The 22,903-nt window shown below is 36.0% G+C and overlaps 1 protein-coding gene across 18 annotated transcripts in view; it reads left to right on the top strand.

The window, feature by feature from the left end:
* The window catches only part of RhoGAPp190 (Rho GTPase-activating protein 190), a 178,655-nt gene that overhangs the window by 121,119 nt on the left and 34,633 nt on the right, over nt 1–22,903 (top strand). For 16 of the 18 annotated variants that reach the window (XM_083117888.1, XM_083117880.1, XM_083117883.1 and 13 more), the window contains 3 exons: nt 5,207–5,330; nt 6,300–6,545; nt 15,608–15,892. In XM_083117888.1, coding sequence (XP_082974014.1) covers nt 5,207–5,330; nt 6,300–6,545; nt 15,608–15,892 — 655 coding nt within the window. The remainder of the gene's footprint in view (nt 1–5,206; nt 5,331–6,299; nt 6,546–15,607; nt 15,893–22,903) is intronic. The other 2 variants (XM_083117891.1, XM_083117895.1) reach the window with 2 other exon arrangements.

Below are 22,903 nucleotides of genomic sequence, written 5' to 3'. Positions count from 1 at the left end.
TCTAGAAAACATGCTTACAAACTGCAGTGTTCAAACGAAACTCAGTCTTCACTTTCTCCTCCTTATCAGCTTTGACAATACGCCAACATATATGGGTGAGTCTAAAAGAGGAAGGAAGAATAGGGGTGGAAACTGTAAGTGCAACGTTCCAACCGAGAAGTGGTTTTCCATTGAAATACATTAACGGTCAAAATGACCGTCAACGGCTCTTCTAGGTAGAAACACAAATATTTCCATTAGTATTTTTTTATATATAAATAACGCATAGCAGTAACAATGTACTGCAAATTTTAGGAAAACTCACAAAATTTCAACGCACGAAGAAAATTTTTTCTGTACAAAGCAAAAATTGAAATTTGAAATACGGTCAAAATGACCGGCTTGGCGCTTCTAGTGTTAAGATAAAGCCAGACCGTTTCACATGAAATTAATATTTCAGTGTGTCAATGAAGTCTTTACCATAACATATGTGTGATATTTCCCAATAACAATTATCTTAAAGGGCCTCCCGGATGGCACAGTGGTTGCGTCGTTGCCTTGTAATCAAGGGGTCCCGGGTTCAATACCCGGTGGAGGCACATAGTGGTTCGATCCCACTTTAAACTGTAGGTGCAGTCCCAATTAGCCTTACTGTGCATAAAGTGGACTTAAAACACTAACTCAATCAACAACTATCTTAATTTAATATTCCTATGCATAATCTCTATTCCTTTAAAACTTCCACCATTTTTAAAATTAATTTTGAACTATGGATTTTATTGCATTTATTAATAGTTACTTTTCATAGTTTCTGGGATACTTACCGACATATTTTGAAGGAATAAATTTTCTAGTGTCAGTTTAGTTAACAAATTCACAAACTACACATACAAAATACAAAATCATCAACTATATTTTATTACTATTAGTGTAAATGCTATTTGATCAAGTGTTATTCTGCAGAAAATCACAATTACAACAAAGTTTTTCTTCAGTATACAAAATTGGAAGTAAGAGAACATTAATTATTTAATTTGTAATATTTATTCTTTGTAATGTGTATTGAAAATTTTGTGTAGTGTTCTCAATTTTCTAAACTGCCGTAGCCACTTGTTTCCTGTAGGCATTTAGTGGTACATTCTTCATGATGAATAAGTTTGATTTTGTCACCACTCTTTCATTTTTTGGAAACATAATGCCCACAGACTTTCAAAATTCTGTCCCCCTCTGCGTTCATCATTTTCCACTGATTCTACACTGGTGACTCATGTAAAGATAGTCCAGAAATGTCTGTCAGAATATATAGTACAGAAATGTAGTTTGTGTAATTTTCAAGGCTCTGTGCTTACCACAGCCCAGAAGACTAATACAGAATTCTTACAACTGGAAATTTATTTATATATTTAAACATTCCTCCAGTTCAACAGGAACAGAACAATAATGTGAAAGTAGGCAAAGTGAAATAACAAAAAAAAAAAAGAAACAATAACAAAGCAAGATAACACAAAGCACCAAATTATTAATAATTATGTGCAATTTTCTGCAATTTCGTCACAAGTACTGAAAATATATATTTGACTAGAAATCTTAGTAAACAGCTGTGGCAATCTACTTATCATTGAGTACTGGGTAAGTGGGATGTTTAGAATATTTCCTTTTTTGCAGGTTCTGCATCTTTCAAAAATGTTTCTGAAATGTTAAAATTGAAAATGCAACTGTGGTATAATTTCCAAACTCATTCATTATTTAGCTGACCTCCAGGTGGAGTGGTTAGTGCAGCATGCTACAATACCAGGGGTGCAGAGTTTGAATCCCAGCCTGGGCTGGGTGATCTTTGTGATCATCCCTTAATCAATTTCATCATATCGTCACTCATCTTCATCTTCACTGTTAGCCAAAAGTGTCAGAAATGCCTCTACAAAATTGCATGTTCTTAGTTGAATTCTGAATAGGGTGACCATAATATTTTGACCCCAAAACAGTACATCTCAGTTTAACCCCTCCTGAAAATCATCGTAATCAAAACTGTATTATTTTTGGTATTATTATTAGTTAAAGAATGGATCACATAACCAAAACATTATAAACAAACAAATAAAATGTGATCTCCTATTAAGGATAAAATAAGTTCAGTATGGCTTACAATTGATGTTAGGCCTATGCTCAACTGTAGAGGATACCGTATTTACTCATATGCACTTTTTTTTTCGAAATTTTTGCCCCCAAAAACTGTGGTGCGTATTATTCACAAAATAATTCGGACAGCCAACATGAAACCGTACCAGGTCATTTCATGATTTTGTGACACTTGAATTGATTTTTAATGTTTAAGTAAGCCTATCATGTTATATATCATTGTAAAGCTCGAATTCTGTAGTTTCTGAGTATGGCAACAGTATTCCATTCACGATAGCGACCCTAATGTGCAATGCAGTTTAAATAAGCTCATCACAAAATGAAGGAATGTTCCGATTTTTATGGTACTTTGGATGAAAGAAAAGATAAGGAAAAAAATAATAATTAAAATGTATTACTGGCCAAATAATATGACACACATGGAGTGTGTAAATGCCATAATGGAAGAAATATTGTGCTGTGAACTGCTAGTTTGTGGATCCTGAATGTGCCTCCTAAAAAAATGTTACGTTAGTCATGGAAAAATTATATATTTTGAAGTTTTATTAGAAAAAGTAAAGAGGAAATGAGTAAAACAATGTATAAAAGTTTAATGGCCATGTCCCACAATTTTTCACTTTGTAATGTAATGTTCTGTGACACCAAGAAAAAGCAGTGCCGTTCCGCCGGAATTTGAGCATACACCTCCCGTCACATGGGATTTGTTGGGCAAAAAAATAACAAAGTAACTTCCTGAGCATTGAAAATCCATAACGTAATTTTGATCTCACTTTCCGTTACAGAATGAATAAGGTGGTTAAAGAGTGAAAGCTTTGGGATGCTAAACACAGTGGAGTGAGAGGGGGGAGGTGTAATGGGTTGGTGGTGACTTATTGTTTAAGCAAGAGGATATTCTCCTTTTGGTCCACATAGCAACAGGTGACTCATTGAATAGGAATGATGTCATTCACTGTTGATTGCCATAGCAACAGCTTTATGACCTTCAACTTAGAAAGCCATTTCTTGAACCTGGAGTGTACTGTGCATTAGATATAAGATATAATTATTTTGTCACTTTTCCCTATCAAAAACCAGGGTGCACACGTGCATTATACACGTGTAAATACGGTATAACATAATTTTCACCACTTTCGGAAGGACGTAATACCACTGGTAATACCTCGTGTGGTTCACTTAAAATCTGTACCCTTTTATCAGACAGATAATCGTTATTTTTCTTTACTGTCTTTTTGGAGTTGTCATGATTTCTCTTACAAATTGCCACTGATTGAACAGCTTTGTTTCATTTTCTGATCTAGAAAATGCATTAGCATTCACCAATTTATTAGGATTTGTTTTTTGGTTTGTGTCAAGATGCAGGAATTTTAATTCTTTTTGGAGACCCCCGTTGAAACCACATGTACACTTCTTGGTCATGCTTATTCACTGCTTTAGGCCTCCCTGATGGTGCATTGGTAGCTTCATCGCCTCCCAGGTTTGATAGCTGGTTGAGGTATGTGGTGGTTCGAATCCCACTTTAAACTGTAGGTCCAGTCCCGATTAGCCTTTCTGTGCAAAAATGTACTTGAAACAACAAGTCAACCAAATCAATAAATTATTCACTGCCCTAGAAATAGAGGGACCTACACAAAACAATAAAAGCCACAATGCGAGCTAACTTAAAACAGTAAACTGCTGTCTGCTCGAATCTTCTCAACGACTTGTAGCATTTTAATTGTGATGAAGTACTTGAAACTGTGTTGCCATGATGCTAGTTTAAACATTCTATCGACATTTTGTTTAGAATGAAATGTCAAGTTTTCATTTGGTTTTGAAGCTAACTTGTAGACTTTTATAAAATGGGATATATTGAGAATTTTTTAAAATATAAATGGGGCAGGGACGACTGGAACACATCTTTGTCCCAGTCAAAACAGGATGTATGGTCACCCTAATTCTGAAACAAGACTGCACATTACTCGCTTAGTGTGGAGATGAAGTTTGACCTGACATTTGAGAGTTGATTGTCATTGACTTTGATTCTTTTCTAAAATTTAATTTATGAATGTGAAGTTATGTTGATGCCACATGCAGTAGTCCTTTGATTAAGAATTGTATGAAGAACAAAACTCTTCAGTTTTGGCCATCAACCCCCTCCCTCATGCACGCACCTGCAAAAAATTATGAACATTTGATTCTTTTCATAACGTATTTGCACAAAATGCAATTTAACTAATATTATTTGTTAGGTTTTTGACTGTACTTTCTATTACTCCCATGAAATTTCTTTCTTTACTTTTCTATTGCTACTAGAAATTCAATCAAATGTATCATGGAGTGAAAAATCACAATAATAATTTAATGTATCAAATTGTGTGAATAAGTTTAATGTTCATTGTAGTTTCATGTACTTTGCAATGTGACTGTACAAATAGGGCTGGACACACACACTCACTCTCTCTCTCTCTCTCTCTCTCTCTCTCTCTCTCTCTCTCTCTCTCTCTCTCTCTCTCTCTCTCTCTCTCTCTCTCTCTCTCTCTCTCACACACACACACACACACACACACACACACTCACACTCACACTCTCTCTCTCTCTCTCTCTCTCTCTCTCTCTCTCTCTCTCTCTCTCTCTCTCTCTCTCTCTCTCTCTCTCTCTCTCTCTCTCTCTCTCTCCCCCTGCCTCCCCTTTCATGCAGTATAAAATTGAGTATTTGTCTGTTGTTTGATTGAAAGCACCATTATTGTTAAACTGCACTGGCTGAACCCTGATAATTTTTACTATTTTCTTGTCGCTTGGAGTCACACACACAAAGACAGACATTCTCACCAATTCATTTATGTGTAGATTTCTTTCGTTTGATAATTTTCACTTACAGGTGACAACTTTTGATGGAGACTGAAAATTCAAAGTGACATCAATATATTGTTCCTCTTGATTTAAAGGAAGACGTTGCATTATTTTGTATTTTAGGGTGTTAAATAATAATTTATATCTTTGAACTGTCATTCCAAAATGACATCCAAACTAGATGTATGATTTTGAAGGTTTTGTTTATTTTATTGACTGATGATTTGCTGATAACTAAATGAGTTGTTGCTCTCTTCTGTAGGTCAAAGATGCTGTTGCTAATCTATACCCGGCATATGATGGGGAATATAGTTACACACTAGTTCAAGATGCAGTACCCAGCAATAAGTCTAAATTAAGGCATAGACGAGAGAAGGGTCAACCATGTAAGTATTTATTGATTTCTATTTTAAATCGAGGAGCATTTTACTAGAGCAAATGAACATTCTACTAAGTTCAAATCCAATGTAAAGTGCAAAACTATTATCCAGGGTAATTCAACATTCATAATCTAAGATTATATTACACAAGAGATATCAAGGATGAAGTGATATTAATTTTTTGCTGATACTGTTACTATTAGATGTGAAATTTGCAGACACCTATAACTGCTATTCTACCAATTGGATACAAAATTGCAAATTTTCCTAGAAGAATGTGATTGGTGTGTTAGCCACCTTAATTAATGGAGGTAACCAGATTAGGTTTTAATTTGGAAAACTCCATATTAAGACATTTACTTTACAAAACTAGATCATGTGAATTTTATGTTTACTCCATAAAATTACTAACAAAAGTGGCAAAATTTTGCAGTAATTTCAGGCTATTTACAGATATATCCGATTGTGATAAATTGTTAATTTTACCAATAAACCGGTGCACCAATATACCTATACTGCTTGATTCTTATGGAATACTGACTAATCTGTCTCGTCCCATGTTCATAGAAAAATATATTTTTTAGAAAAATGAGAAAAATATGGCTCCTAACAAAGTAGAAAAAAGTGTTTCATTAGAAATTACTTGCATGGACTTTCATTTTATTTTCAGTACCATTTGCATATTCTTATTCTGTTCTTAATTCACTCATAAAATGAATTTTCCCATGTTTCTTGTAATATAATTATTTTAGTTATTTTGGTGTGTAAAGTGAAAATACCTGGATAATCAGTTTGCAGAGGGATATTTTGTATTATTTTTATTCTTTAGCAAGTGCATTTAATGGTAAAGTTAGTCCTATGTATTGATTTTGAAGTTCTACCCTTGATTTTGTTGAGCAGATATTTACTGTTATTAAATGTTTTAAGTTGATGATGTGAGGGAAATGTGTTAACTGGCACCCTGCTTTTCTCTAGCATACTCTGACTCAGACAGTGATTGGAGTTCTCTCGAACGCCGGCAGAGAGCAGCAGACATCTATTCTAAAGTAAATAGAAAGCCTACTCCCCACAAACGGATCCGCAAGAAACGTACAGCTATTCCTGTCGCAACTCCAAGAGTCCCCCCAATTCAGCCCTTTGTGGCCTCTGATGGGGCAGGGGTACTTAATTATCATTTTAAGGAAGAACGATCAAGGGGGGGTTGTGATTCCAGTGAAAAAGGTACAAACGAATGTGCACTGTTGTAAATTTAATGCTTATGAATGTCTTGTTAGGTAGTGATAGCTTTAGCATCAAATTTAGCTTTTGTCAAATTTAGCAAAGTGTTGCATGCGGTGTCTGTAGTTTTGGCCTGTTTCTATCTTCGTTCATGTCCTAACGTTGCTGCTACTAGTTTGAGGTCACTAGATCTCTTAACAGTTCTGACTAACATTCCTGTGCATGATATAGTGGAAAAATAGCAGTGATTGTGATAATGCTAATAATGTTGTTGCAGTAGTAGCTACTTGTTTGATATCTAACAATGTAACTAACATCAAAGTTGCAATAAAATTGTTTTGTTTTTAACATGTTGCTTAAAATGTGAAATATGTGTGTATGTGTGTGCGTGTTTAACATTTAACTTAGAAATCCATGCTATAATACATTTTTATATCATTAAGTTGAGGTACAACATGCAAATCATGCCTCTAACAATACTGATGAACATCTCGATGAGGAAAGGGACAAACCGTTGTAGTAATCACCAGTGAATGTTAGGGCTGACAGGTTTTTCTTTTCCCCAACAATTTACCCCTTTTTCATGTTTTGGGAAATTCTAAACATGGCAGAATATACATAAATGTCACGCTTATATTTATGTTAACCACGTCTATTTATTTGGCATTCTATTAATTATGGTTGGAATGGAATGGTCAGCGTAACATGCTACGAAGCTGTAGGTCCCAGGTTCGAACCCTAGACAAGTCATGGGTGTTTCATTGTGTTGTCACATCATCTACTTCACCAGATCATCATTCACCCTCATCATTACTATTAATCCAAGAGGTAAAAAAGCAATGTAAAATAACCTACATAGGAAAAAGAAAGGCTCTTTTTGGTGGTTCTGTATCATTTACATTGGAACTCTGTGTTTTCACTGTTGACAGGTTTCCATTCTGTGTGAGCTGCTATTGCTTGTCCATCAACTTTAGCTGGGTTGTAGTTGTAACAACTGGATCCATACAGGGTGTGCATTAATTAGAACTGCTTCCTCGATCTTAGGAAGAATTCACACCGAAGTGACAAGCAACATGCGTTGCTTGGGAATGAGCCAATCAGCAGCAACTTTTCACACTGAAGTGATCTGACAGGCTGCACAAGCTGTATTCGACTGTTGAAATCCTTAAGTGTCATGTGTCACCTGTCACTGGAGTGTGTAGCCCATTCTGCAATAGATGCAAACATCTAAGAGGTACCTCCTTGACAGAGTTGTTAGCACATTGCACTACAATACCAGGGTGTAATCAAGGGGTCCTGGGTTCGATACCCGGTGGAGGCACGTAGTGGTTTGGATCCCACTTTAAACTGTAGGTCCAGTCCCGATTAGCCTTTCTGTGCATAAAGTGGACTTAAAAAACACCAAATCACCAATACAATACCAGGGATCGAATCCCAGCCTGGTCATGAGTGTTTGTGAGTGTCCATTCATCAATTTAATTATATCATCACTCCTCATCTTTGCAATTTGCCAAAACTGGCAGAAAGGTGAAGTTAAATAAACCAAATCAATCAATCAAAGAAGTACTTGTCATAACAACATTGATTTTGAATGGGTTCTTTACATTTCAAACTGTACAAGTTCTTCCTGTATGGTATCGTATGGTATCACAACTAAAACAGCAAAAACAAACAACCCAAGCAGATGAACAAGCAGTAACAGTGCACCTATCTGCTCACAGCAAAATTGTTTAAAGTGGAAGTCTTCTAAACTGTTCAATACCAGTTTCCAACATAATTGGTAGCAACTGCCACCAAAATCAACATAATACCAAATAAATAGATAAGAAACAAATACATGTTCATGTTGGTGCAAATTTATATTCCTGCATTGTTCATTATTTCAGTGCTTTTCTTCTGTCAGGTGCTAGCATTACTTGGCATTAACTTGGCTGAATAAAACACAGTGTTGTTTCCTCCATTTTGGACATAGATGATTTATGTTCAATGACGTTGCTCACATTTTAAGAAATGTTGTTGTTGCTTTAGAAAACTTTCACTACTGCCATTGAAGGATAGTTGTCAGATAAATTAGAGAAATTTTCAGAAACTGAAAACTCATAACAAAAGCTAACCCTTGGTTTCAGTTGATCACCTCTAGTAAAATGCAAAGTGTAGGTGAAGTTCTTGAGAATCTGACCTGATCCATGATTTTTATAATCCATCTTTCGGAAATATCAATGTTTTTTTATTATTGAATACAATTAAATATTGCAGATCATTTACTTAACAGAAAAAATCCAAATTACTTAGCAATTATATAGATTTTATTCACATTCAACTACATTCTTGCAATATGGACACACACATTGTTGCTTTTAGGAGAGTTTGTGACTCTAGGTTCAGATCTATCATGAGATGGACATTAGTACATTCTTTCATACTTTTATCATTATGACTCACTAATTTGAAAATATATGCAATGTTAAATTATTTTATAGCATGCAAAATGAAGGATAAGAGTTTGATATACATCTGAGGGAGCCACAAAAATGGTGGAGAATTAGTAATTAAAATTCATGATCTGAATCAAGAATGAAAACTTGACTTAATCTTCCAGTATTTTGAGACGCACTAGCTCTTTCACAGTTTATAAAAATATAATCAATATATGTGTGTGAAACATGTACAACACCAAATTACAGGGGTTCCTAAGGTTAAAAAGTGCAACTAGCATCTTGGCTATTCAATGCTGAATAGACAAGGAAACTTTTCACAAAACTGCAGTATTTCATTCAACTTGTCTTAATTTTCTTCAGTTATGCATACAGAAGGCCAATTTTCTTTCCAAACTTTTGTTTATATTGTTTGCTTCTATTTAACATGAGAACTTGTGTTACTATTCTGCCTTTAGTTATGCATACAAAGTTTCTTGGTAGAACACTTGGGGAGTTGCATATTTTAAACTTCAAGAATGCCATGATATTACGAAGTTTATTAGTGTATTTCATTATTTAAATGTTTGTATCAATAAACTAAATTCTGCCAATATTCCCCCACACCATAATCATGGTATGAGATTGTAAATTTTCTGTTCGAACATCTGTATTCATTAAGAGAGTGAAGATCATATGATTGGTCCAAATGTTGAATATCTCTTCTGCTTATCTTCTACCAAGTAGCTACTCATTTCCTGAACATTCTGCACACGTTTTAACTGCATTCATGCAAAAATGAAACAAGGATTTCTTGCTCTTCGCTCTCAGTGAGTTTGCAATTTGTACTTTTTTTTAAAAAAATACAGCTGTATTAGTTTCAGTGAAAAAGAAATACTATGAATTTCTCTCTGTCTAGAATCATCAATAAACTAGTGGTGGTGGTGATTGTAGTAGGTTGAAGTGAGGCCATTTTCTTGTGTTCAGATTGATTTTGAGTAGGCATTTATTTTACCAATAACATCAGAAAGTCTCACAATCTTTTACAAAGTTCATAATTATTAAAAGTTGTCCTTCAGGATATATTAGTATTATTTCTGTGTAGCAATAACTTAAATCTGCCACTTTGAGTAGAATTTACTTTTGCACTGATTTTTTTATTTACATAACTGCTGTAAAATAAATACGGAGAAACTAGTACTCACTTTTATCTGCGAAGCTGTTTTTTTTTTCGGTTGATTTCAGTTGCCACTGCCACCATCCTCATTGGAACTTGCTGTACTGTTGCTTGGTGTGCATCTTTTGTTTGTAGTTCTCTGGCTGCCACTAGGTGTGCTGTTGTTAACTGTGCGTTTGTGTTGTCTGCTATTTCAGGGCAATAACTGTTGTAGTAGGGGAATCCAAGTGTGGTGCGCTTGCCCGCTATCGATGTTTAGCTCTCGTGCAGGAAGTGCCTTATGGTGTGCATTTCCTTGATTTTGGTGTCTACGAGCATGTGGGCAGTGTGTTTGACTTGAACCTTTTGAATTTTATGGCTATTGTATTTGATATGTTTAGCAAGAGCAGTAGTGGGTTGGGCTTTTTTTCACATCTGGTAGGTGCTGTTGGATTCTTTCATTGACAGATCTGATGGACCATCACCCCACCACTTCCAACCGCATATCCAAAGCCCTTCTCCCATATGGCATCAAAGTAGCACACAAACCCAATTCCAAAGTAGCTGATAAACTGAACAAACACAAACGGTACTTCCTCTCCCCCCTTGATAACCCAGGTGTATACGATGTGAATGCAAGGCACATTACATCGGCAGGTCCATCAGATCTGTCAATGAAAGAATCCAACAGCACCTAGTAGATGCGAAAAAAGCCCAACCCCACTACTGGTCTTGCTAAACATATCAAATACAATAGCCATAAAATTCAAAAGGTTCAAGTCAAACACACTGCCCACACGCTCGTAGACACCAAAATCAAGGAAACGCATGCCATAATGCACTTCCCACACGAGCTAAACATTGATAGCGGGCAAGTGCACCACACTTGGATTCCCCTACTACAACAGTTATTGCCTGGAAATAGCAGATGACACAGACCCAGATGCACAGTTAACAACAGCGCACCTAGCGGCAGCCAGAGAACTACAAACAAAAGATGCACGCCAAGCAACAGTACAGCAAGTTCCCACGAGGATGGTGGCAGTGGCCACTGAAATTAATCAAAAAAGAAAAAAACAGCTTCGTGGATAAAAGTGAGTACTAGTTTCTCCATATTTATATACTGCTGTGTCTCTCTTTTCCCAATTATGAATAACTGCTATCATGGACCTTTAAAATGCAAATAAATATACATTTGAAAATACCTACCAGCAGTGCTTATTTTCTAGTGGTGCCAGTATGCTGTACTGGCCCTATTTGAACATGAGAATAAAATGAATAACATTTTATTTTAACAAAATAAAAATGTATGTCAATGTGTGTAACTACACACATATGAACATACCACAATATTTTGATTCGTTCTTGTGACTTAGAGCACAGAAGCTTTCATGATGGATGCAGTTTAAGTATTACCTACATGAAATTTTATGTAGGTAATACTGGAACCTTTCTTCCTGGAAATATAGCACTGCCTGCCAGTATGAATTTTCCATTTATTCTAATATTGACACCTCTTTTTGTGCTTTCCAAAACTACATGTATTATAAATCTTTTGTTGTTTGAAAAAACATCCATGCATGTTACAGAAACATGCAAGAGGACATGATTGCAGTAACTTTTCCACAGTTGTTAATGAGAGAATAACATATCTCTTTGACTGAACCAAGACAGGTTTAGATTAAAATTTGATCTGAACCTTTTTTCCTCAGAACAATTATATTTTTCCAACAATTACCAGTTAAAATACAGTAACCAAAAAATCTCTTATGATGTAACAAAATTATTAAAATGGTAATAAAACATGTACCTTGAGTGATTAATAAAAAAGAACAAGTTTATATATTTCGATCTTCAAAAGGATGATCTTCATCAGGAATATTGGTTCCAAAAATGGGAGGTTAAAAATCTAAGTTGAAGAAGGATGAAAGGCATCTGAGGGGGTCATTCATTCAGATCTCCAGGCACCTTTCATCCTTCTACAATTTAACCTTTTAACTGCCCAATTTTGCAATTTTTCCATTGAAGGAAGGCCTTGGTTTAGAATATTAAAATGTTGAACTTTATTACTATTTTATAGTGTTGGCTGATACAGATGAAGTACTGATATAACATTTACTGATCCTACTCTGATAAATTTGATGAATGGTTCATTTGCTTCCTTAATTAATGATCATAATGAATTTTACCTAAATACTTACACTTTAATCATGATAATATCCCTATTTATATGCGAGCCAGTGAAATGCATAATTCAAATCTTTGTAATAGGGGTAGTGATTATTGCTGTGATCCTCTCAAGGGGGAAGCTACTGATCAAGTAATTTAGATCACAGATTCACCGACTCTAACCACCATTCAAATATATTATGTACCACTTCTAAAAATCTACACATGACTTGACATATACATAGTAATCCCTGATTTTCTCACAGGATCTACTGTCCCATTGCTTCAAAGTTATGTATCAGAATGTAATATTCTCTGGTGTTCCTAATTGTCAGAAAAGCTCGCATCATGCCAATTGGTTAATAAAATTCTGATACCCCCCCATTTTTTTAAAAAATGTTTAAATTTATTAATAAATATTTAGAAGTTATTTTAAAACTGGAGTATCATTAAATGGTGGGAAGATTCAATTATGATAATTTTCTCTTTGTTTTTGAAGTAAAATATTATTCATGTTTATGTTAACATTTGGAATTAAGTTGGTGTTTGTAGTGTTATTTTTCATAGTGAAGACAGTTATTGTATAAATGTATAAGTAACAGACAATGCAAGAATGAATTTCATAGTATGTGGAATGATGATTGGAATTATTTTTCATGCATGGGGAAATGAATGTATTTTCAAGCTGTGTGCTTTTAATGTGAAAAGTTTTTGCCTGTTATAATTGCTAAAGGATAGGAGTAATATTAAGTTAAACGAGTGTGTGTGTTGATAAATTAGAGAATAGTCATACTTAAAGTGAGAAACTTCCAAATTAACACCAATAATTGCCACATAAGCAGTCATGTTAATTATATCTGATCATTCTTAATACTTTGACTTTCCCAGTCCAAATAGGCTTATATCTATTTATAAGATAGTCCTATTGGTCATCCCTCAAAGTGTGTGTTTTGCAATTTTATTTCGTTTCACAGTATTATTATATCACATTCAGCAACTTGTCATACTTCCCTTCCCTCGAAAAACAAAAGCAGTTGAACCATGATCTGCTGACAAAACTAAGTACCCTATTAAACTAAAGCTTTTTATTAAACATTGAATGTAAATTTTAATAAGTTAAGATGTACTAGGGCAATATTTTTGAACAAGTGCATTTTAGCTTCAAAATAAATTAATTCCTGATCAAGTAAAATGCTTAAATTTTGGCATTTCTTTATTTACATGAATTGAGGGTCCCTTTACACAGAAATTTATGCAAATAAATGATGATTAAATGTTTCTTCATGTCTGCTCTCATTACGTATTTGGTATACATATTGCTAAATATCATTTGTCAAATAAGTGAAGATTTATTTTATCATTTGTCACCACTTTCATGTGTGATCACTAGAGGCAAAATTTCGGTACAAAAACAGAGTCGATTTCGAGTTCAAAAGTGTCGGTGTTATAGCGGTGAATAATCACATCAAAAGTGCTATATAAAATGACATTTTGGTTTTAAAATTGTGAATATAATCCTAAGTTTGATTTAAAAACTGCACTTATTACACAAAATAAACTTATCCCTTCTAATAGCATATTTATGAAGTTACCAGAGTATTAAGTTTATTCCTGTGTAAATGGATTTATTTTTGCTTCTCAAATATTTACAGCAGAATTAATCAATTTTCCATGAATTGCATAACTCACAGGATACTTCAGACTTCAGAAAGTGTCGCATCTGTATATAAACGGTAAATTTCGTGTTTAAGAGTTAATTTCACTTTTTGCAGTTCATTTCGTATTATTTCGTGATAAAACATGGTCACAAAATGCATCTCACACCTTTCAAAAACATGAAAAATTAACACTACAATGTGTTTTTTCACATTTCGTTTTTTCGTCAAAAACGAAATATGCATGCCCCTAGTGATCACGTGTGACTGTCATATCTTCCTGCATTGAAAGAAAAAAGGCTTCTTTATTGCTTGCTTCCACTAGGACAATTCAGTATAGCAGACACTCAGCCATATTGCAATAGTGTCTTAAGCCTCAAAATTAACAAAACAATCTTCCTTTGATGTGATGTTAAAATTATAATGTAGTAGCTGTAACTTGCAGGGTTGAACTAGATTCCTGTCTGCTTCTGTACTTCGGTGCAACATTTCTGCTTTCATTGATTGTTTTTGCATAGGAAGATAAGTTTCATTATTCCTAAATTAGTAGATGATTTAACATTTGTATTTGGCATTAATCTCTAGTCCATCATTGATATTCCTCCTCAAGATAGCAACTTCAGAAAGATGAAAAAGGAGAAGCAGGCACCCTGTGGAATGCCTCTTGACATCATAATGCAAATGAGGCTCTGTTATTGTTTCTTTTGTACCTTATCCATTTGTCCGAGGATGTCGACATTTTGGCATGTAGTGTTAATGAAAGTTGATAATATCTCTGAAAGTGAAAAAGAGAGAAATCAGAAAGTAACTATTAGAGATTTGTGTAATTCTCTCTCTACAGGATGTTATTTTTTACTTTTGCATGATTGACAAACTTGACTACTTGAATGACAAAAAACAAAGATATTGAGAGGTTTATCAGTTGAAAGTTAAAGTGAAGCTCTGGTTTTCAACTTGTTTTTCGCTCTTGGATAGTCTAACCTCTACCACCATATATCAAAGTACCTCAGTTTGATTCCTGGTTGTGGCTCTTATATGATTACTTCCAACCCTACTTGCAACTGGAGGCCCATCCCCAACTATTCTCTGTGCTTAAGCGGACTTCAATACAAATTATTCTCTAGATATTTCGTACCTGTGATAGATAACGGTGCACAAAGCATGCAGCAGGTGGAAGTTATACGTTTGATGGTCGGTCATGTCAGTAATTCTCAATTAGCCATAACATTTTAGTTTCAAAAGATGTTGCTGTGTAGCCTGTTAAGTGGGAATTTTATGTGGAAAATTTGTTATAAAGCACCGTGGATTGTGTGAAGGACAGTAGACATTTACATGAGTCTTGTATTACATATTGACCAAGTAATGCAGAACTGCAACACCCTTCTTTGTAATTTATTTACATATTTTATTAACAAATACACTCAATATTGAAAATCTTCGTAGTCTGCGAGGTTTATATTGTGCATTCTGGATACACAGGAGCAATATGTAAATGCCAATATATCAATTTCCCAAAGGAATAGCAATTCATTAGTATATGATTTGTGGCATGATTTGTAAGTGTTAAGAGTAGATAATGTAACAACCACCATATTGCTTTCCATATGTACATAGCCTTAAAGACGAAGTGCTTTGCTTTCTATGGTATGGGCAATACTTTCTGTCTTTCAGTCCGCAGTGAAACGCCTTCGGATGAAAGCGATGCTAGTGATATAGATGTGTCCAGTTCTGCCACGCGACCTAGGTACAAACCTCACAAACGTTCCTTTAGGTTGAAAAAGAAGTCGAGCACAGGTGGGAGTGGAAAAGGTGTAGGCAGTTTGAGTACTGTGGCACCTCCACTAATGCCAATCGCACCTCCCCCTGGACTGCAAGGCCCACCACATCATCCCCCAGCCCTTCAACATCAGTTCAGCACTCAGCTTACTTCTGACAATGACTTATTCTCTCCTTCATGTAAGTGCTTTAATGTATGAAAGAAGTTAAGCATGAACAACATTTTTTTTTTTTTGCTTTAGCTTAATGAATAGTGCGTAAGGTATGTTAGATTTTTTTTTAATTTACTCCCTTTAATATAAGTTTGACAAACAACTTAGATTTTTCTTTCTGTGAATTGGCAAGCATGCTATGCTATTACTGATTAACATACATGATGCAATCTTTGAACCTGCATATTTATGGTACTACATTTGAAGATTTAGAAATGGAAAGCACATGCATTTTAATCATGCAGATTATAACATAATTATGAAGACATCAAATACATTATATGCTTATCGCCTAAATACCTATTGTACTCCTGGAATAATAACAGTGCACCTAAGAAATGCAAGTCATTCAAGTTATGCAAGATGCATTATTAGCAGTGTGAACTTGAGGTGGTTGATGTGCATGATATTGAAAGACAAAAATATAAATATACAAAGGCATTACATGACTGAAGTACCATTATTAATTTTTTCTTGTTCCACAATACAGAAAAATTATGAGAACAATGTGAAGTGAAAATATTTTATTTATCTTTTTAGAGTTTTCTACTGAGATAGATTTCATTTTAAATATAACATTGTATATGAGTGCTCAAGAAATTGGCATTTGAGTAGTTTCCTGCATCATGAGTATCTTTTAAAATCTTCAGTTTTTATGCAAAAAAAAAAAATAGCATGTTTGAATGAATGTGTGTGTGCATGCGGACAAACATATTGAACAATACAGAAATTTATACAGATAATGCAGAATTCTGATGCATATTCTAAATTTATCTTTTCCTTTCCTGTCCACATATAAAGTTGCAAGTACAGATTTCCTGAGGAAAAATATTGAATAGCTTCTGCATTAGGGAGGCTTGTTTCAGATTTGCATTGATACAATTGGTTTCCATTGCTTGTTTCATTTTATCATGTGTACAAGAAAAGCTAAATAAGAGTGAATTGGAGAAAGTGAGTATAAATAAGAACAACAATGTACTCTTTTTGACATTCTCAGAATATAAGAAATTAGCTTATTGACACCAGATTAGTGTGAAAATTGCAGTATTTGTTCGTATGAATACACTTGTCTGTAAATTTTTTATATACTTTGTTGTGTGAAAACATTAATAGTATTTACTTATGTTCTGAAGTGATAGAAAGCTTTATTAGGATTTCCAAGTTCTAGAAGCAATTCTTTGAAGTTTTAAAAAAGGAATTGTTACACAGCTTAAAAGTTGAATCTTGTTTTTAGCATTCACATACATGTAACGAAATTAAGGACCAATGTGTACACAAATTTAGTACTTTTGTGATTCTTTCCATACGTTTTGTTTCACTATATTGCAGTTTCAGTTCAATATTTTCGAATCATCTTAGATTGGATCATTTTTAATAAACACAGTCAAAAAAGTTTTGCATCACCCGAGAAGTGATGAAAATAGCATCCGCAACATGCCGAAACGGACAAGAAACGATGAAGCAGAGCTCATTTTGTGAAGTAACGCGGTCGACGTGCAATACCGATCACCACACATGACTACCAGAGTCGGCAAGCACATGTTTGTGTTCGAGCGTAGCTCCACGGTAATCGGCGAAGGTTGGTTAGCTGGTCCTTGTGTCCAGTTAGCGAAGGCGAGCGAGTGGAGCTGTGCACAAGGCATGTTTAGGCGTAGGATAGTGCAGTTTGATAGGGCCAGGATCATCATGCTACTGCAGACAAGCACGTCACAACGGGCTGTAGCACGGCTGTTAGAGTGGCGAAAAGCGATGCCTGTAGGACCTGGAGGCGGTATACAGACACAGGAACAGTAGCAGATCGTCAACGGACAGCTCGTCCACGGGTCACAACACCAGCACATGAGCTCTATGTACGACTCTCAGCTTGGCGACAGAATACCATGACGGCAAGGAACATCACTCATGCCCTCCAGGCAGCCTCGGGTGTGTGTGTGTCAAACCAAACTGTCCGTAACAGACTCCGAGAAAGTGGTTTACTGGACCTCTCCGGCGCCAGTACCTATTGCCACGACATTGGCTCGTCCATGTACATTTGGCCCGTGCACATCGAAATCGGGGACCCGGTCATTCGGCTCATGTTCTCTTCACCGATGAATGTAGGCTCTGTCTAAGGCCATTTTCAGGAAGAGGACGGGTGTGGCAAGGCCCTGGACTGCAGGAGCAGCTTGGTGGTGTCCAGGTGATCCATCCATACCAAAGAGGAGGAATCATGGTGTGGGCGGGGATCATGCTCGGACGTAGAACGCCCCTAATTCCAATTAGAGGGACACAAACAGCTGTTTGTTTTGTCAGGGACATTCTCCAGACGACTGTGGAATAATTTCATCAGGAAATTGGTGACGAATTTGTCTTGGTGGATGACAATGCCTGTCCGCACCGCGCACAGATGATACACGATTATCTGAAGGCGGCAAATATCTGTCGCATGCTCTGGCCAGCGCAAAGACCCGACATGAATTGCATCGAACATGTATTGGCAATGCTAAAAAATGCCATTGCAAACCATTCTGTAGCTCTCACCAATCTTCGTGAAGTTCTTCTTGCGGCACAGGACGAATGGGATCGCTTACCGCAAGATCACCTTGATCGTCTCATCCTCAGTATGCCACAGCGTGTTCAAGTCCTTCTTGCAGCCAGGGGAGGACACATCAGGTGGTAGACAATGTTTCTGGTGGATCCGCTATGACGAACAGTCTTGTTGTGACAGTTCTTTGTTTTTTCGCCTCCATCATGAATTGTGTCATTTTCGTTTTACACACATTTCTGAGAAAATTGTACGTTTTTTGTTCCCTTTTCATTCAACATGTCTTGATCTTCATCTTTTTTTTTGTATTCCCACTGTCACTGTCAATAAACCTTGTGCTTCATATATCTTTTGTCATTTTCCATCCTGATGCAAAACTTTTTTGACTGTGTTTAGATAAATGCCAAGGTCTACTAGCTTGCTTTTCATTTGAAACTACAGGACTATAAGAGAAATTATGAATCACCCTGTAGACTAGTCTGCTATTTCTTTGTATTCAAATAGTTCTCCAATTTTACTCCCAATTCTGTTTTACTACCAAAAATGTGAATCTTCATGGGGAATTGACCCCAGGACAGCATGCAAGTGCTAAACTCTTGGTTTTGTGGATCTATATCAATGGTTACTTACAAGCAAAAGCACATGTGGAAAATACAAATACAAAACAGGATGTGTACTGACAGCAGTTAGTATAACTGAATAAAAGTGAGCTCGAGAGAGAGCATAACCATCATCACCTTGTAATCTAGGGGTCCTGGGTTTGATACCCAGTAGAGGCACACAGTAGTATGGATCCCACTTTAAACTGTAGGTCCAGTTCCAATTAGCCTTACTGTGCATAAAGTGGACTTAATACACTAACTCAATCCAATCCAAATCCAGTTCTGACTAGCCTTCCTTTGCATAAAGCAGACCTAAAAGCAAAGCCTAAGCCACGCATCAAGCTAACTTTGCAGCAGGTTTTATGTATCAATCCACGCGAGAACTGAGCTCAGAATCTTCTGTGCCAATCTTGCCTCAACCACAAAGCTGTTTACATCGCGCACACTGAGAAAATCCGCAGTATTGCCAACCACACAACACATCAAAACCTGCACAAGCGGAATGTAATTTTGCCTCTTTTTTTTTCGTCTCTTGAATCATACAATTTTCAAAGTACTTTCTGCGCATAGAAGTATCATTGATGTCCAATTGTTTTTATTGTTAATGAGGCTTGATTAATTTCGTGAAACAATAATCCTCCCTCTCCCCCTTTCCCATCGGTTGCTTCAGCCCTGCAGTGGTTTTGCATGGTGGTATCCTCCCACGCTTGAATCAACGTGTTGACGCACGTCTCGTCCAAATAATTAACATGTTTCTTTTCACGGCAGTATATTTTAATACTGCGGAGATTATTTTTTCATCAAACAACAAACAATAGTTTCCTACTCCTAAACTCAACCGCAAATCATTCAACACCAGGGACACAGTTCGTGTGCACACTGATGGCAAATCACCTCACGCCCTGTTTTATTTTGGCGTTGTTGCCATAAGGAGGAAACTTGCTTGACTTTGAAGAGCTTTTTCCTTCAGATGATGCACAAAATAACACACTGGCAAAACTGGGCACTGAACAGGACACCTCCATGCAGCCATTCTCGCCGCTGCATTGCACGATTAGCAATGAATCATGATAAACATAGGGTTAAAATAGTGGGATGTGCAACACTGGTATCACTAATTCCACACGCTCTGCAATGTATTCAGATTCGCTCTTGGGCTTCGCTGTTTCTTCCGTTCAACCGACTGCCCAGTTGGCGAATCTGCGGATCCAAGTTCGTCTGTACAGTGATTGCAACCGATCAAGTCCATACCTGCTAATGAATGTATCATTTTGTCTGTATATTACAAATTAAATAACTGTTTTGTTTCAAGTATGCAGTTGTCGGAATGTAACCCATCTCAGTGGAACTATATTCTGTGTTCACGTTTGTATCTACATATGCGAAACCCTGCTACAAAGTTGACTTGATGCACAGCTTACATACTGCTTCTTGAATCTGTGTATTTCAGTTTCACAAACCAATAAGTAAATATCACGTCAAGTAAACATTTACAGATTTTTGCATATTGTTCTTCAATCCCCTTTTGCTAAGTGCTCCATTTTTCCATTTTATATTTAACCCTAATGATGAATTCAAATTTCCAATTTTTGCATAGTATTACAACATTTCCAGGTCTCTTTCATAGAGTTCCATGAACTGCTAGTGCCATGTATTTAACAAATATTTATTTTAGATATAGCATTGCCAGTAATCTTCTGATTAAGTGATCTTTAGTTCAATTCTTGATGGAGTCACTGTTCCACAGAGCATTAACCATGTCAGGCTCATTTAAATATGATAATCTTCCTTTTAAATTCTAGAGCTGCAGTGGCCCAGTCAGTAGGGCATCTGACTGTCATATCAGAGACCCAAGTTAAATTCATTGCGTGTGTGATTTTTCCAGTAATGCCCCTGGATAGCAGAGCTCTAGGGTTCACTCAGCTTCTAATAAATGGGTACCTGGGGGGCAACCAATTTGGGGGGAGAGGATAAATGCTACTGGAGCATGGTGCTGATTGAATCATCTCCACAAATGGCTGAGATTGGGAATATGTGGGGACTTTACCCCCACATCCCTCATATGCCTACCTTTTACCTTTTAAATTGTATTGTTAATCCATTATAGAAATAGAATAATAGAGTGGGATGATAGTTATTGTAGAGATCAGTTTTAAGAAAATGGTGTGTACATTTTATCAGTTAATATTCAGTAGTATTATTTTACTATTGTGTACTTGTCTGAGATTTCTGCTTCTGTGAAGAAAAAAAACTATTTTTGTAACTTAAATTCTAAATTATCAGTTTTAATTTAATTTGATGTGTGCGAGTTTGTGTGTGTGTGTTTCAATAATACAAAACATGTAGGATTTGTACATAGGGATAAGCATGGTTTGACACTACTAACTTATATTTACTTATCAGGGATGCTAGTGCATTTAGTGGCTGTGATTGTTCTGCTATGTGTTCGTTGCATTTTTTGATTTTACATTTAACAAGGCATGATATTTTAATGAAATTTGCTACCTTGTAACCTTATTTATTTACTTAAATTGAATGCTGACAAAACATTGGACAATATAAAACACATTAATATGCAGGGCGTTGAAAACTGTGCACATACATTTGCAGAATTTCACATGTCAAAGGTCCTTTACATCACACATCTGAGCAGGTTTGAACACTCAAGTTTTAGGTGTAACAACTTTCATAAGTTATCTTATAATGAACAGTTTCATCTGCCTCTGTAGTGTGACATTTCTTGCTGCTCTTCAGATATAAGGATGATTGACTCAGTAAGTGAAGATTTTTGAGATTATTCTAATATTATTATGGACTAAGCAGATTTGAGTCCATATTTTGAGCCTGATGAATCATGCTTAATCAGAGAAGAAGATATGATCTAGACTGTCAGATTTTAAGCAGTAAACTCTCAACACTAGTGTCAAAAAAGTTTTAATTTATTCATGAACTTATGTAAGAAAGGACAATACATCTGATAACTAAATGTACAGCTGCCATACCCAATATTTCGGGTCTCTCTGAAGGCATAATGGTAATCAAGAGGTTCAATACCTGGTGCAGGCACATTGCACAGTGGTTTGGATCCCACTTTGAACTGTAATATCAATTCAAAAGCCATACCCAATATTTCCACTCTAAACTTCCAATATACACATGTGTGCTGCCAGCCTTGTGGTGGAGTGTTTTAGCATAATGTATAATGAAGCAAGACATTTCAGGTTTGAATTCGGAGTATACATGGACGTGCCATTGTTTGTTCCTTCCTGACCATAACAATTATGTTACAGAAATAAGAGAAGTACCTTAAGATAACCAAAAATAGAAATAGAACAGGGCTCCCGTGTTGCCAAATGGTACCTTCGGTGCCAGTGGTCCTGGTACGATTCCTGGTGGAAGCCCCCACAATTTCAGCATTGAACCAGCGTCGTGAGGACAATTGGGGAGCTACTAGAAAAGATGTATTGGACTCTGGTCTCGAAAGCCAGAAAACAGTGGCGATGGGACTTGATGCACTCACCATGCTTCACCCAAAGAAAAATCTATTCTGGAAGGCCTTGGCCCTTAGAGGGCTGTTAAGCATGGAGTGTTTAGAAATAGAACAACAACTATGCCATAATGTGATTAACAGTGTTGCTAGAACAGAATGGAGATGCAATTATTTTATATATAATAAACATGTATATATCAACAACTTTGAAATTGGCCAAAATGACACATCTCTCAGGCATTGTACTTGACAAGGAAGGAAGATTGTAATATGTATCATAAAATATTGAATATTGCACAAGTAAATTAAAAGCTGAATTTCAAAGCAAACATTGCTGAAATACAAATGTACACGTCGAGTGCT

This window comes from Lepisma saccharinum, chromosome 2 (assembly GCF_977018435.1).
Source record: "Lepisma saccharinum chromosome 2, izLepSacc3.1, whole genome shotgun sequence".
Classification (NCBI taxonomy): domain Eukaryota; kingdom Metazoa; phylum Arthropoda; class Insecta; order Zygentoma; family Lepismatidae; genus Lepisma; species Lepisma saccharinum.
This window is presented reverse-complemented; position numbering and strand designations above follow the sequence as displayed.